Source organism: Schistocerca serialis, chromosome 6 (genome assembly GCF_023864345.2).
Source record: "Schistocerca serialis cubense isolate TAMUIC-IGC-003099 chromosome 6, iqSchSeri2.2, whole genome shotgun sequence".
Taxonomy (NCBI): Eukaryota; Metazoa; Arthropoda; class Insecta; order Orthoptera; family Acrididae; genus Schistocerca; species Schistocerca serialis.
The window spans coordinates 311,673,965-311,688,361 of NC_064643.1; the positions used below are offsets into that span (position 1 = coordinate 311,673,965).

General features: G+C 41.2%; 1 protein-coding gene across 1 annotated transcript in view; it reads right to left on the reverse strand.

Moving 5' to 3' along the window:
• LOC126484551 (serine/threonine-protein phosphatase 2A activator-like) overlaps window positions 1-14,397 on the reverse strand; it is a 340,077-nt gene that overhangs the window by 194,644 nt on the left and 131,036 nt on the right. The window contains exon 3 of the mRNA XM_050108109.1: window positions 10,210-10,413. Within this exon, the coding sequence (XP_049964066.1) occupies window positions 10,210-10,413 (204 nt within the window). The remainder of the gene's footprint in view (window positions 1-10,209; window positions 10,414-14,397) is intronic.

The window sequence follows — 14,397 nt, forward strand, 5'->3', positions numbered from 1 at the left end:
GACAAGTACAATTGATTGGAGGCCAGTGAGGGCTGAAATTCTTTTATTGGGGGCACAATAACCAGCTACAATGGGGTGTCCAGGACCGTCGGGTTTGTGGATATTTGGGAGCATTTATAAAGCGGGTTTGTGGGGTATCTTAGGGGTAAGGAGGGAAACAGATTCAGGGGAAAAGTCCTAAGGCTTTAAGCAGGTTATGTTGTACTTCTGCGATGGGATCACTTTGGCAGAGTTTACAGGTGGAGGAGTCAGACAACTAGCAGAGGTCTTGTACCAAGTAGTCACCAAGATTCATAATGCCAGTAGCGGACTTAAGTCTGCAGGTAGTATGATTGGGTGAGGCTCTGTCTGTTTGAAACTGTTAGTAATCTGGGCACCAGCCATTACATTTTTGACATGCTAAGGCCAGGGGTTATGCCCTATTTTCCAGTTGTCTTCGACATTATCTTTCAATAAGATAAAACAGTACCACAAGTTGCTTACAGTACCACAAGTTGCTTGTGCTCAATACAGAGGCTGTTCAGTTGATGCCCTGACCATTATATTCTGCAGATATATTACCCACTGATAAAAATCTGGTCATGGATGCTAAGAGGCTAGGGTATGACGCTACTGTAATTAATGAACTGTACCACAGAGTTCAGGCTGTGTGGAATAATTTACCTGTATTTGCCATCCAAGTTCGGTCTGACTTGATGCCCAGCTGGGTAGTAGCCATTAATGTTGCTAGTGCTGGTAACAATGTACTATACTTTGTACATTGCACATCCCTTCCTCACTACAAATTTAATTATTTATTGTTCCTAATATAATGTACACACACTAAGTAAAATTTCCTTGTGTGCTGTGCTTCTGGTATTGCAATTTTAATGGACAGCAGTTTATATTTATCGAAAGGAAGATTCACTTGACAAAACTATAAAATTATGAGACAGAATTGTTAGCTTTTACTTGCCTTCAGGAAGCAAGATATTTGTTACTGCCAATAGACACACAATAAAGCAGACAACATAACTTTAGCTTTCAAAATTATTAATTACTTCCTTGTGGAGGAAAGACGGGCAAGTTGTATTATTCTACAAGGAAGTTCCTGTTGGTATGTCACTTCCAATGTATTCATGGCTTTGTAGCCAAAAAATATGCACAACAACTCAAACAGGTGCAAATTTTATATGAAGGATACCACACAAAAATAATTATGTGTAGTACTTAATCTGTATACAATTTCATTTATGGATTTTTCCGTCACTTCTTGATAGAACATTTCCATACTGACACTTGAATAACACTTAGGCGTTTTTTTGTTCTACTGATTATTATTTGCATGAACTAGTTTTCAGTTTATTAGGCCATCTTCAGATAACTACTGGCTATTGTTTACAAGGAACTTGAGTTCTTACGAACCAAACATTCTGGACTAAGATCCAAAATACTTACATATGATCTTTAGTTGTGGTATTGTCTTTGGAATTGTCAAATGGGTCTTTTGACCTTTTTTTCTGTACAACTGTTCTTTAACATAATAAATCACATTTTATGGTTTGTCAGTACCATGTATGACAACAATTAGAATTATTTACAATACACATTATTACAAAATTACATTTTTTTGGTATTTGTTGTGAACAGATGCACTGGACACTAATTGTTGGTTCTACAACAGCAATGTTTACTTTGGGGGTTACATTTTGTTATTAGAAAATTGTGCATCAATAAATACCAAATATTACATTTATGGGGATCGAGATGTTACGTACGGTAATATCTCACCCAACATTCAGTATTCGCTCATTTACAATGGATTAACTATATTTTGATCATAGCGGTAAAAACACATCCGCTCGAATACAGTGTTCAGAACATACAAAGATCAAGAGTTTTCAAAGAAGTTCGTTCTCAAAGATGAGGCGGTCGACTCTTGCAGTCGATAACTGCCACAGGGCCCCCGCCGGTAGTGTGGAGCACAGGTGCGACCAGCGGAGGGAAGGAGGCATGGAAGGCATCCACAAGTTGACCGTGCCATGCTGCTGATGGCACGGAGGAAGCAGAAGGTGGCAGCGTGTTGGTGGGGAGAACATCGTCATGCTGAGGCCGTGCGGCGCAGCGGGGCTTTGATTCGATCAAAGGCACGGAGTGTGTCAAAGATGCGATGTGATGTATTGCCAAAGTATTTGCCGGCAAGCGCCACGTTAAGTGCAATGTATCCGGTAACAGTTTGTTATTGGCTATATGACATAAAGGAGCAAGCATGCTGTGCCTTAACAGGTTGCGTAAGAGATGCTGGATGAGCAACACTCGCAGTAATGATGGAGTTATAGACGCGCTTGATGTCACAGCAGGGGAGAAAACAGCAAGCTGCATATGATTGATATTGGAGGCAGATGACTTCGGTGTAGACGGAAGCGTCACCTCAGAGTCCGTGGACGGTGTGTGTGTTACAGCGGTAGATGGCAGGATATTCCAAGCGGAGTTGACAGTGTCGGTGTTTTGATGTGCGAAACAGCCGTGATCGAAGGTTGGGGGGCGTGGCCGTGAGCCCTGTGCTTGAGGCATGGCGATGGTGAGAGGTGGTGGAAGGCGGACGTGGTCAGCGAAACCATGGTCGGAGCAGCAAGGCGATGAGACATAAAGTGAACGTGAAGAAGCCGAATCAGCGAATGAACTACTGGTCCGTGGTGGAGAGGTGACACAGTTCGATGGAACTGGATCTGCGTGTGTGCTGTCACTGTCGGTGCTGCGGTCGAGTCGTAAGGCTGCAAGCTGCTCGTGCGAAACTGCTGCACGGTTGTGTGTCGGAGCGGAAAGATGCTCACTCGTCGAAGCAGAAATGGCAGATGTGTTGGTCGTACATTGCGGAGGTAGTGAAGAGGGCAGCAAAGCAAGCACCATTGGAATGTGGCTGGTTACATTGTGGTACAGAAATGAAGTGTCTGGAACTACCAAGGAAAGGTGGCAGCAGCATAAATAAGTTGCTTATATCACATCAGTAATGTAGAATGTCCACTTGTGGCGGCGTGATGATGACAGTTGTGATATCTGGGACATAGATCCATGTAGCGTGATTGTCAGGGTATTAGTTGTAGCTGGTAGTAACGGCAAAGGATCGTCAGCAGTCAGAGGCGGAACAATGACAGGAGCATCTCATTGCATGTTGTGCTCGGTCGGTGTCACCTGCAGCATGTGTAACTGATCTTGTACAAACAAGTTGTATGTCGCAATTTGCTCACTTAGCTGCTGCAGTTGTTCAGGCAGAAATGTATGTCCTGAAGCAGTCTGCTGTGTATCACTGAGTAAGATGGGGTTGAAACCAGAATCTGTCTCTATCAAAGGGTAACCTGGCGTACAAGATACGGTCGGCGATACAGTATTGACGTAACAGTTCGAGTAGAAGAGATCGTGTGTGCAATCGTGAATGTGAAACTCAGTACTCGGCAACGGCGGAGTGAGAACACGTTCACTGCTGTATGAAGCATTGATACAGCTGAAATCGTCTTCTAGGGTGGATGAACAAGTTGCGGGCGCGATCGAGTAGTGAACAGCCAGGTGGTAAGCGTGCATAGTGTCAGTGAGTTGTTGACAAGATGTGGGTGCGGTAGCCGTGGCGGGATCGCATGTCGCACAGCTGTTTGTTTTGACTGGGTCGAGGTCAGTGAGCCAGCAGGCGGCAGCCATGACGTTGCTGTCGGTAGTGGTCGGGCAGAGTCGGTGTGGCTCGGGTTCTGCGTAGAGGGAGGCATGGCACATCCAGTGTTGCACTGAGAAACAGCCGGCATTGTCGTCGGTGTAATTGGTGCATTGTCGTTGATCGGTAGGATGTCCTTGATGAAATTGTTCCTGTGAATTTGACCAGACATGCAATTTAGCCGTAGTTCGGAGTTCATGCGAACTGGGATTTGCAACATAGTCCCCGTTTGTTGCAGTCCATCGTTTGGCATGATTGTCTGGTATCGAAGCACTGCACAAAGTTAATTCATTACACAAAAGCAAGTCAAAATAGTCCAAATTAATTGGCAAAGGAGCACTGCACTGTCCAAAAGTGAAATTACCGACGCGTTAAGCGGGTTTCGACGGATGACGTGTGCGCCTCGGTCGCATTGTCGATGTGTGAGAAGGTGACGAAAGTTACCAAAGAACACCATTCACACAAGAGTCGGGAATTTACACACTAATTACACTTCCTGTAGACTGCATCCAGATGGATGTAGAAATCCGACAAAGCGTTGCTGCACCGTTTGTCCGTGGCAATGTTCCAGTACACATTTCTGGTGTTGTAAGCGGCATTTGTGAGTGTCAGGGTCACCAGTATAGGGATCGAGATGTTACATACGGTAATATCTCACCCAACATTCAGTATTTGCTCGTTTATAATGAATTAACTTTATTTTGATCATAGCGGTACAAACACATCCACTTGAATACAGAGTTCGGAACACACTGAGATCAACAGTTTTCAAAGAAGTTTGTTCTCAAAGATGAGGCAGTTGACTCTTGCAGTCGATAACCGCCACACATTCTTACAGTTGTTACAATTAGGAATGTAAACACATAAGGGGTATTACATTATATTGGGGTGTGAATTTTTTTACTATTGGGACACTTTGTGGTTAGTAGCAGGTTTACTGTATTGTGTAAAGATTAAGAGTGGTGATGTGCTTAGTTGCAATTGGTCATTTAGAACCAGCTGGGGATTTAGGGGTAAGTGTTTGTTAATTTCAAGTGCTTCTAGTAGGCTGAATTTTCTGCCTTTGTTAGCTATATGTAGCACTTCTGTCTGTGTTAGATATTTGAGTCTTTCTTTGAGCACATGTTCAGCAAAGGTGGAGTCTGATTTATTTTATCTCCAGCTGTGTTTGCGTTCAGTCAACCTTGTTGATATGGCCCGGCCTGTTTGACCAATGTACAGTTTATTGCAGTCAGTACAGGTTATTTTGTAGACCTCACTGTTTAGTCCTTGCTGTTGGATAGAAGATTAGCTGTAGTGCCTCTTACATAAAATGATGTTTTATAGTTTTGGGATTTCAGTGTTTTGGCTAGTTTGTCTGATAGCTTACCTAGATATGGAGTAGTACACCAGTTGGTTTTTGGTGTGGTTGTTATTGCAGAGGGGGCATAAATGTAGGGCAAGATTTTCCTTCTTTGTTTCTTATGCAGGATTTTGTCAACTAATTTATGGTTATAGCCATTGTTATAAGCAACATATTTAATGGTGTCTACTTCTGTTTGGAGATTTTGTTTTGACATTCGTATGGATGTGAGGCGATGCACCATGGAATGGAAGGCTGATTTTTGTGTGTTATTGGTTGTTGTGAACATGAGGGTATTACTGTGTCTGTTGTGGTTTTTCTGTAAATTTTGAAAGTATATGTATTTGTGGTCATATTTATGTTAAGGTCTAAAAAGTTAATGGATTTTTCATCTAGCTCCATGGTGAGTGTATGTTTCTGTGTTGTGAATTTAGATGTTCTAGGAATGTGTTCAGTTGTCTGTTTGTACCTGTCCACACACACAGTACATCATCTACATATCTGTACCAGTATTTAATGTTATTACTTAGGGGTTCATTTTCTAGGAACTGTTTTTTCAAACTTGTCCATGAATATTTTTCTAAAGCAGTTAGAATCTCTGTTAACTCATCTCTTTGCAAACACCAGATATTATAATTGTAGGTGATTTTAATGTTGACTTTCTTACAGATAACATGGGAAGAAATGATTTATCACATTTAATGAACTCTTTTAACTTAACAGCACTGGTGGATTTTCCCCACCAGAGCCACAGCTAATTCTACAAGTCAAATTGACAACATCTTCTTAGACAGCAGTAGAATTCTAAACATAACTGTAAAACATATATTGAATGGGCTCTCAGACCATGATGGTCAACTACTTTCAATTGATAATGTTAGCCCTCTTTGTAAGAACAATTCCTGCAGTAAAACTTTCAGAGTAATTAACACACAGTCTATCAATAGCTTCTGTAATTCCCTACAAGAAGTAGACTGGGACCAGATTGAGCTCTTTGACAATGTTAATGACAAGTACAAAGCTTTTCTAAATGAATTTATCTGCCTATTCAAAGCGGCTTTTTCTAAAAGGACTGTCAATCCAAATGCGAGACCTACTCTAATAAAAACTGGCTAACTCTAGGCATTAAAACATCTTGCAGAAGGAAAAGGAATCTGTATGCCTCACTAAAAGCCAGTTATAGTGTAGAAAAGGAGAAAAACATTACAAACTATACTGCTCTGTCCTTAAAAAAGTTCTAAGAAGGGCAAAGAGTATTTCTATAAAATCAGAAATTGATGTCTCTAGTAACAAAATTAAAACCATATGGGGCATAATAAAAAGGGAAACGGGTAAAATCCCTGCCGCAGAAAACACAATAGAAATTAAAACAAGTGATACCATTCATGACAATGTTGAAATAATCACTGACATTTTTAACAACCACTTTCTGGCAACAGCAGTACAAACTGGAAAAATGTGTTCTGTTAATGAAGCCATGTTATCCCTTCAAAAAGCTATTAATAAAAATAAAAAAAACCAAGCAGATTAAAGTGCCTCCTGTCACAGTACATGAAACTGAGAATATAATTAGAGAAATGAAGACCAAGAATTCTGTTGGCAAGATTACTGAAGGAGTGCTATAAGCCAATAAGCAAAATACTGTGCCACATGTTCAATGAATCCATCCAGCATGGGATTGTTCCTGAGAGACTAAAGTATGCTATTGTCAAACCTCTCTTTGAAAAAGGCGATAAAGCCAACATTACCAACTATCGGCCTATCTCCCTTTTAACAACCTTTTCTAAAATTCTTGAGAAACTGGTTCAGAAAAGACTTATTGAACACCTCATGCATTATAAGTTATTAAACAGTAGCCAGTTCGGATTTCAACAGGGTGTATCAACAGATCAAGCTATTTTTTCCTTCACCCATCAAATCTTAACAGTCTTTCAATAATAAATTATCTCCTGTTGGTATCTTCTGTGACCTTTCTAATGCCTTTGATGGAGTTAATCATGAAATCCTTTTAGCAAAGGCTGAATATTATGGTATAGGTGACTCAGTTGGCTCATGGATTAAATCCTACCTAGCTGGAAGAAAGCAGGTCATGTTGAACGACTCTGAGCGGTACTCTGTGTCATCTAGCTGGGGCTTTATTGGCTGTGGTGTTCCTCAGGGTTCTGTACATGGTCCCCTTCTCTTCCTCATCTTTATCAATGACCTTCCCTTGCATACTAGCTACAAAACTCACTTTACTCTTTTTGCTGATGACACCTCTGTCCTCATCAACAAAACTCCCAACCTCAATCTTGAGGAATCGGCCAATATTGTCTTTAGCGAAGTATGTAATTGGTTTGTAAACAATGGGTTATTACTAAATGTTAATAAGACCCAGTTTGTGCATTTACAAGGAAGGAAAAAAGTTGAGGATCAGTTAAGTATTACATTGAATGGTAGTGAGTTGCTAGAAGTTGAGTCAACCAAGTTTCTGGGTGTACACTTTGACAACAGTCTAAAATGGTCTCAACATATTTTGCACTTCCACAAAAAACTCAGCTCTGCAACATTCACTGTTCGTATTATTTCCACGGTATGTGACTGAGACACCACAAAAACTGCTTATTTTAGTTATTTCCATGCATTATTGCTGTATGGCATAGTTTTCTGGGCAGCCTAGACATTCTTGTGGGAACCTTTTTAGAAAACTAGGGATACTGACAACTGCATGCCAATATATCTACTCCCTGTTATGTTTCATTGGTAAAAATGACCAATCGTACAAAACCAATGATTCATACCACACCCACAATACCAGGAAGAAAATGGACCTCCATTATGAATCAAAAAACCTTACTATTGTACAAAAAGAAGTCCATTACATGAGCTGCAAGGTGTTCAATGATCTCTCACCATCACCGAAATTACTTATCCAAGAGCTTCCCAAATTTAAACAACAGCTCAAACAGTATTTATTGGATAATTCCTTCCATTTGGTAGAAGAATATTTCAGTAGAGTTAACTGTAATTGATTTTTATCACTTACTAATTTGATGTACTATTGTGCATTATGATACTCACCATCACTGATAACATTACTGTGTCTTTCATTTAGCTACTAAGATCTACCATATTTTTTAATGTAATTTTTTCTATACCTATTAATGTGTATTTTGTCTTATACCAGATATCCTCTTGCAAGAGGTACTTTTATGTATTCCTTTTGTATTATTTGTAATAATTCTGACATGTCCTACATCCATGTGAATGTTTCGCAGTATTGGATTTATGGGATATAAATAAATAAATAAATAAATAAGTAAACAATTAGTGTCCAGTGCAACTGTTCACAACAAATACCAAAAAATTGTAATTTTTTAATAATGTGTATTCTAAATACACTCCTGGAAATGGAAAAAAGAACACATTGACACCGGTGTGTCAGACCCACCATACTTGCTCCAGACACTGCGAGAGTGCTGTACAAGCAATGATCACACGCACGGCACAGCGGACACACCAAGAACCGCGGTGTTGGCCGTCGAATGACGCTAGCTGCGCGGCATTTGTGCACCGCCGCCGTCAGTGTCAGCCAGTTTGCCGTGGCATACGGAGCTCCATCGCAGTCTTTAACACTGGTAGCATGCCGCGACAGCGTGGACGTGAACCGTATGTGCAGTTGACGGACTTTGAGCGAGGGCGTATAGTGGGCATGCGGGAGGCTGGGTGGACGTACCGCCGAATTGCTCAACACGTGGGGCGTGAGGTCTCCACAGTACATCGATGTTGTCGCCAGCGGTCGGCGGAAGGTGCACGTGCCCGTCGACCTGGGACCGGACCGCAGCGACGCACGGATGCACGCCAAGACCGTAGGATCCTACGCAGTGCCGTAGGGGACCGCACCGCCACTTCCCAGCAAATTAGGGACACTGTTGCTCCTGGGGTATCGGGGAGGACCATTCGCAATCGTCTCCATGAAGCTGGGCTACGGTCCCGCACACCGTTAGGCCGTCTTCCGCTCACGCCCCAGCATCGTGCAGCCCGCCTCCAGTGGTGTCGCGACAGGCGTGAATGGAGGGACGAATGGAGACGTGTCGTCTTCAGCGATGAGAGTCGCTTCTGCCTTGGTGCCAATGATGGTCGTATGCGTGTTTGGCGCCGTGCAGGTGAGCGCCACAATCAGGACTGCATACGACCGAGGCACACAGGGCCAGCACCCGGCATCATGGTGTGGGGAGCGATCTCCTACACTGGCCGTACACCACTGGTGATCGTCGAGGGGACACTGAATAGTGCACGGTACATCCAAACCGTCATCGAACCCATCGTTCTACCATTCCTAGACCGGCAAGGAAACTTGCTGTTCCAACAGGACAGTGCACGTCCGCATGTATCCCGTGCCACCCAACGTGCTCTAGAAGGTGTAAGTCAACTACCCTGGCCAGCAAGATCTCCGGATCTGTCCCCCATTGAGCATGTTTGGGACTGGATGAAGCGTCGTCTCACGCGGTCTGCACGTCCAGCACGAACGCTGGTCCAACTGAGGCGCCAGGTGGAAATGGCATGGCAAGCCGTTCCACAGGACTACATCCAGCATCTCTACGATCGTCTCCATGGGAGAATAGCAGCCTGCATTGCTGCGAAAGGTGGATATACACTGTACTAGTGCCGACATTGTGCATGCTCTGTTGCCTGTGTCTATGTGCCTGTGGTTCTGTCAGTGTGATCATGTGATGTATCTGACCCCAGGAATGTGTCAATAAAGTTTACCCTTCCTGGGACAATGAATTCACGGTGTTCTTATTTCAATTTCCAGGAGTGTATTTCTAATTGTTGTCATACATGGTACTGACAAACCATAAAATCTGATTTATTATGTTAAAGAACAGTTGTACAGAACAAAAAGTCAAAAGACCCGTTTGACAATATCAAAGACAATACCACAACTGAAGATCGTATGTAAGTGCTTTGGATCTTAGTGCAGAATGTTTGGTTCGTAAGAACACAAGCTCCTTGTAAACAATAGCCAGTAGTTATCTGACGATGGCCTAATAAACCGCAAACTAGTTCATACAAATAAAAATCAGTAGAATAAAAAACCGCCTAAGTGTTATTCAACCCTCTGTATACAATTATGAAATTGATAACAATTAGTAATTAATTAAAAAGCATGTGCTTTTATAATGACAGAGTAAAGTCAACATACATTCTTTAGTCTGGCATGCCATATCTTAAAAACTTCACTTCTTCCTCTAAGAGACAGGGTAGTAGGCACATGTTGATCAATCCACTCCTCAATTTTTGCCAGCAGTGTAGCTATTTCATGTACGATTGGAGACTTTTCACAGTCAACTGAAAGTGGTTTTCCTTTAATTGTCTCATTGAGTGATGTGATAAACAAAAAATAGTCCTGCAATTAGAGAGGTGTCAAGTTTTATGAAGCAGATAATTATTAAAGTATAAGGAAAAAACAATATAGAGAATTTACAAGAATATTTTAAATTACCTTATAAATATGTAACTTATTCTGTTCTTCACAGAAATGAAAGACTTGTCTATCAGTATAAAAAGGAAAGGACGCTCAGAAATTCATTAATTCCACAAAGGGAAAGATGGGATGACCATCATTTACCTATAGGAATTGTAACTCCCTGTCTATACAAGTTTAAATATTGCTTAAAAATATTCATAGGCAGTTAGAATTGTATCAGTTTCACATTTCATGACCTTCCATTATACATCAACAGGCAGAAGCATCCACAGCCCACAACATGCAAGAGTAAAGCAGCTACTTTGGAAAAAAAATGGTCTTCCTCTTACACTGCTAAGCTATTGTTCTTATCTACTACTTTATTTATGTGACTTAACTGACGCCACAGGACACTAACAGCAATATGTGCACCAGAAAATTTAAAAATCTGTGTAAAACAAACTTCAGAAATAACTGGGATTTACATCTATGTGTCAAAATATTCTTATATATAAAAACAAAGATGAGGTGACTTACCGAACGAAAGCACTGGCAGGTCGATAGACACACAAACAAACACAAACATACACACAAAATTCAAGCTTTCGCAACAAACTGTTGCTTCATCAGGAAAGAGGGAAGGAAAGGGAAAGACGAAAGGAAGTGGGTTTTAAGGGAGAGGGTAAGGAGTCATTCCAATCCCGGGAGCGGAAAGACTTACCTTAGGGGGAAAAAAGGACAGGTATACACTCGCACACACACACATATCCATCCACACATACAGACACAAGCAGACATACTTGGTCTTTAAATACCCTCTCCCTTAAAACCCACTTCCTTTCGTCTTTCCCTTTCCTTCCCTCTTTCCTGATGAGGCAACAGTTTGTTGTGAAAGCTTGAATTTTGTGTGTATGTTTGTGTTTGTTTGTGTGTCTATCGACCTGCCAGCGCTTTCGTTCGGTAAGTCACCTCATCTTTGTTTTTATATATAATTTTTCCCACGTGGAATGTTTCCCTCTATTATATTGATGTCAAAATATTCTGATAGACTACAGAATAAACGACTAATAAAAACCATTTACATTTATTTTCATTTTTATTTAACTATTTCATGTGACATTGCTTTGTTGTTCACCATAGTGTTCATTTCGCAACTACAGTTTTTTCCTTCTTATTGTTTTTCATCTCATTTCTTAAACTGTTTTTCTTATTTTTCAATGCAATTGGCACTGGACTTAAGTTGTGTTGACTGGTTTTCATTTATATTGGTATATTTTGTTAGTATTGTTTTATATCTTCTTTGTTTTTTTAGTTTTTTTTCTGTTTTTAATGTTTTGCAATGTCATCTATTTCTTTATAACTTTCAATATTATGAGAGGAAAGTTGCTACTCACCATATAGCGGAGATGCTAAGTTGCAGGTAGGCACAACAAAAAGACTCACAATTATGCTTTCAGCCATTAAGGCCTTCATCAACAAAAGACAAACATAAGCGCGCATGCACACACGCGCTCATGCAAACACAACTCTCACACACAACTGCAGTCTCAGTTAAAATTATGCTTTTGTCAAAAACACTGCTGTATTCATGAGTGCCTACATATTACCCAAGGAAATAAGCAGAAAATCATTTGAATGGTGCAAATGATGAGAGTGAGTTAATGGAAAATCTGACATATCCAAAGAAACTACAGTAGGTAGACTGTATACCATGCATCTTAATCAAGAAGAATGCTTCTTTCTTTGCATGCTGTTGGTAAATGTGTCCGGTCCAAAGTCCTTCCAGCAACTGAGAACTGTCAAAGGTGTTACACATGCCACATTCTGTAGTGCATGTCATGTTCTGAGTTTCCTGGTATGTATGCATTAATGATATCATATCCAAACAAATTCATACATTGTTTGAAATCCTACTGACCCCTTGCTCTCTTTAATCCCCAACAGAATTACAGGATAAATATAAACTGCACATGGCTGATGATATTTTCTTTCAAATAATTGAGGAAAATTCAAGTATGAACACAGATTCCACAGCAGAAAACTAAAATGAAGTGTTGATAATGACTGAAGATTTGAGCTAAGAAATCACACATAAGAGTTCTCGATCAATTCAGAATGCCATCACCAAACTGATCTTATGCTGCTTCATTCAAAGCAAGATTGTGTTGTGAAAAAAATTACAACACGGATGACTGATTGTCATATATGCAACCACTTATTCCTTAGCTAACACTTCAGCAAAAAGGCATCAAATACTGCAAACTAGCAATAATGGGGTTGGAGAAATCTTCTTAGACGCAACAAGTGGTATTTGTAAAACATTTCTAATTACATTGATTCTGAGACCTGAGTTTCTCCTGATGTATACAACTTTCACATAACTTACGGGTATTCAGCCAGGTAACACTTTCAGCGACCGCTGATATTTCGGCAGGAGAACACCCCACCATTTTCAAGGCAAACTGCAACAGACAGGCGGCGTACATGCAAATTTAAAACCTCGGTTCTCAGACTGAAGCAGGAAAGATAACACACACAATACACACTAGTGCCACCAAAGATGACCAAAGTCAGAGCTATCGATAGTGAGACTATGAATTCGCAGGTGAGGTAGCATTGACTCTGTCCCTCTGTTTTTTGACAAGGGAGAGAGCCGGATTCCAAACAGAGTTTACACAGAAACCTCCATCCCTGTTAACGAGGTTGCTTGCTAATTTAATCTCAACTGCCTCCCTAATAACACTGTCCCAATAGCTGGACGTGCATGCCAATACCTCGGTGTTATTATATAACATGGGGTGACCAGTATCCAAGCAATGTTCGGCAATAGCAGATCTACTTGGCTGCTGTAATCGTGTGTGCCGTTTATGCTCAGTACATCGGTCCTCCATGGTCCTGATAGTTTGACCAATATATGCCATGCCGCAGCTACAGGGAATATGATATACACCCGCCTTAGGCAGTCCAAGATCATCCTTAACGAAACTCAAAAGTGCTCTAATTGTAGATGGAGGTCAGAAAACACATTTCACATCGTATTTCCATAAAATACGACCGATCTTGTTGGACGTGTTTCCTATGTAATGCAAAAAGGCAGTAGACTTAGGTGTTGACTCAGAATTATCATCAATCACCCGATGTACAGTTGATCGATAGCGCAACGCACGTTCAATCTGTTTATCACTGTAACCATTGAAATGTAACTTCAAGATGGGACAGTTCAGCTGGCAAAGTTTCAGTGTCAGAAACGACATGTGCCCTGTGTACCAAGGTACAAAGTACCCCTTCACGCTGAGCCGGATGGTGACAACTATTAGCCTGTAAGAACAAGTCGGTGTGAGTACGTTTCCTGTAGACTGCATGTCCCAATGATCCATCATCCTTCCTCCTAACCAACATGTCAAGAAAGAGAAGGCAACCATCCTCTTCCACCTCCATTGTAAAACGAATGTTCGGGTGGATCGAGTTCAGATGTTCTAGACAGACATTCAAATTCTCCCTACCATGAGGCCAAACAACAAAGGTATCGTCAACGTATATAAAGAAACGGGCAGGTTTCAAAGGCGCCGACTCCAATGCACGCTCCTCGAAGTCTTCCATAAACAAATTTGCGATCACAGGAGACAACCCATCGCAACTCCATCTGTCTGCTCGTAATACTGGTCATTAAATAAAAAGTAAGTGGATGTCAACACATGCTGAAAGAGATCAGTTAATTCAGCACCAAACCTGGCCTCAATTAACCGCAACGAATCAGACGGAGGAATACAAGTGAAGAGAGAGGCCACATCGAAACTCACTAGAATATCAGAGTCATTCAACCGCAGTCCCCCCAAACGATGTAAAAAATCAGCTGAGTTCCTAATATGATGTTCATACCGACCTACTTGTGGACTCAACAGAGAAGCTAGACGCTTGGCTACA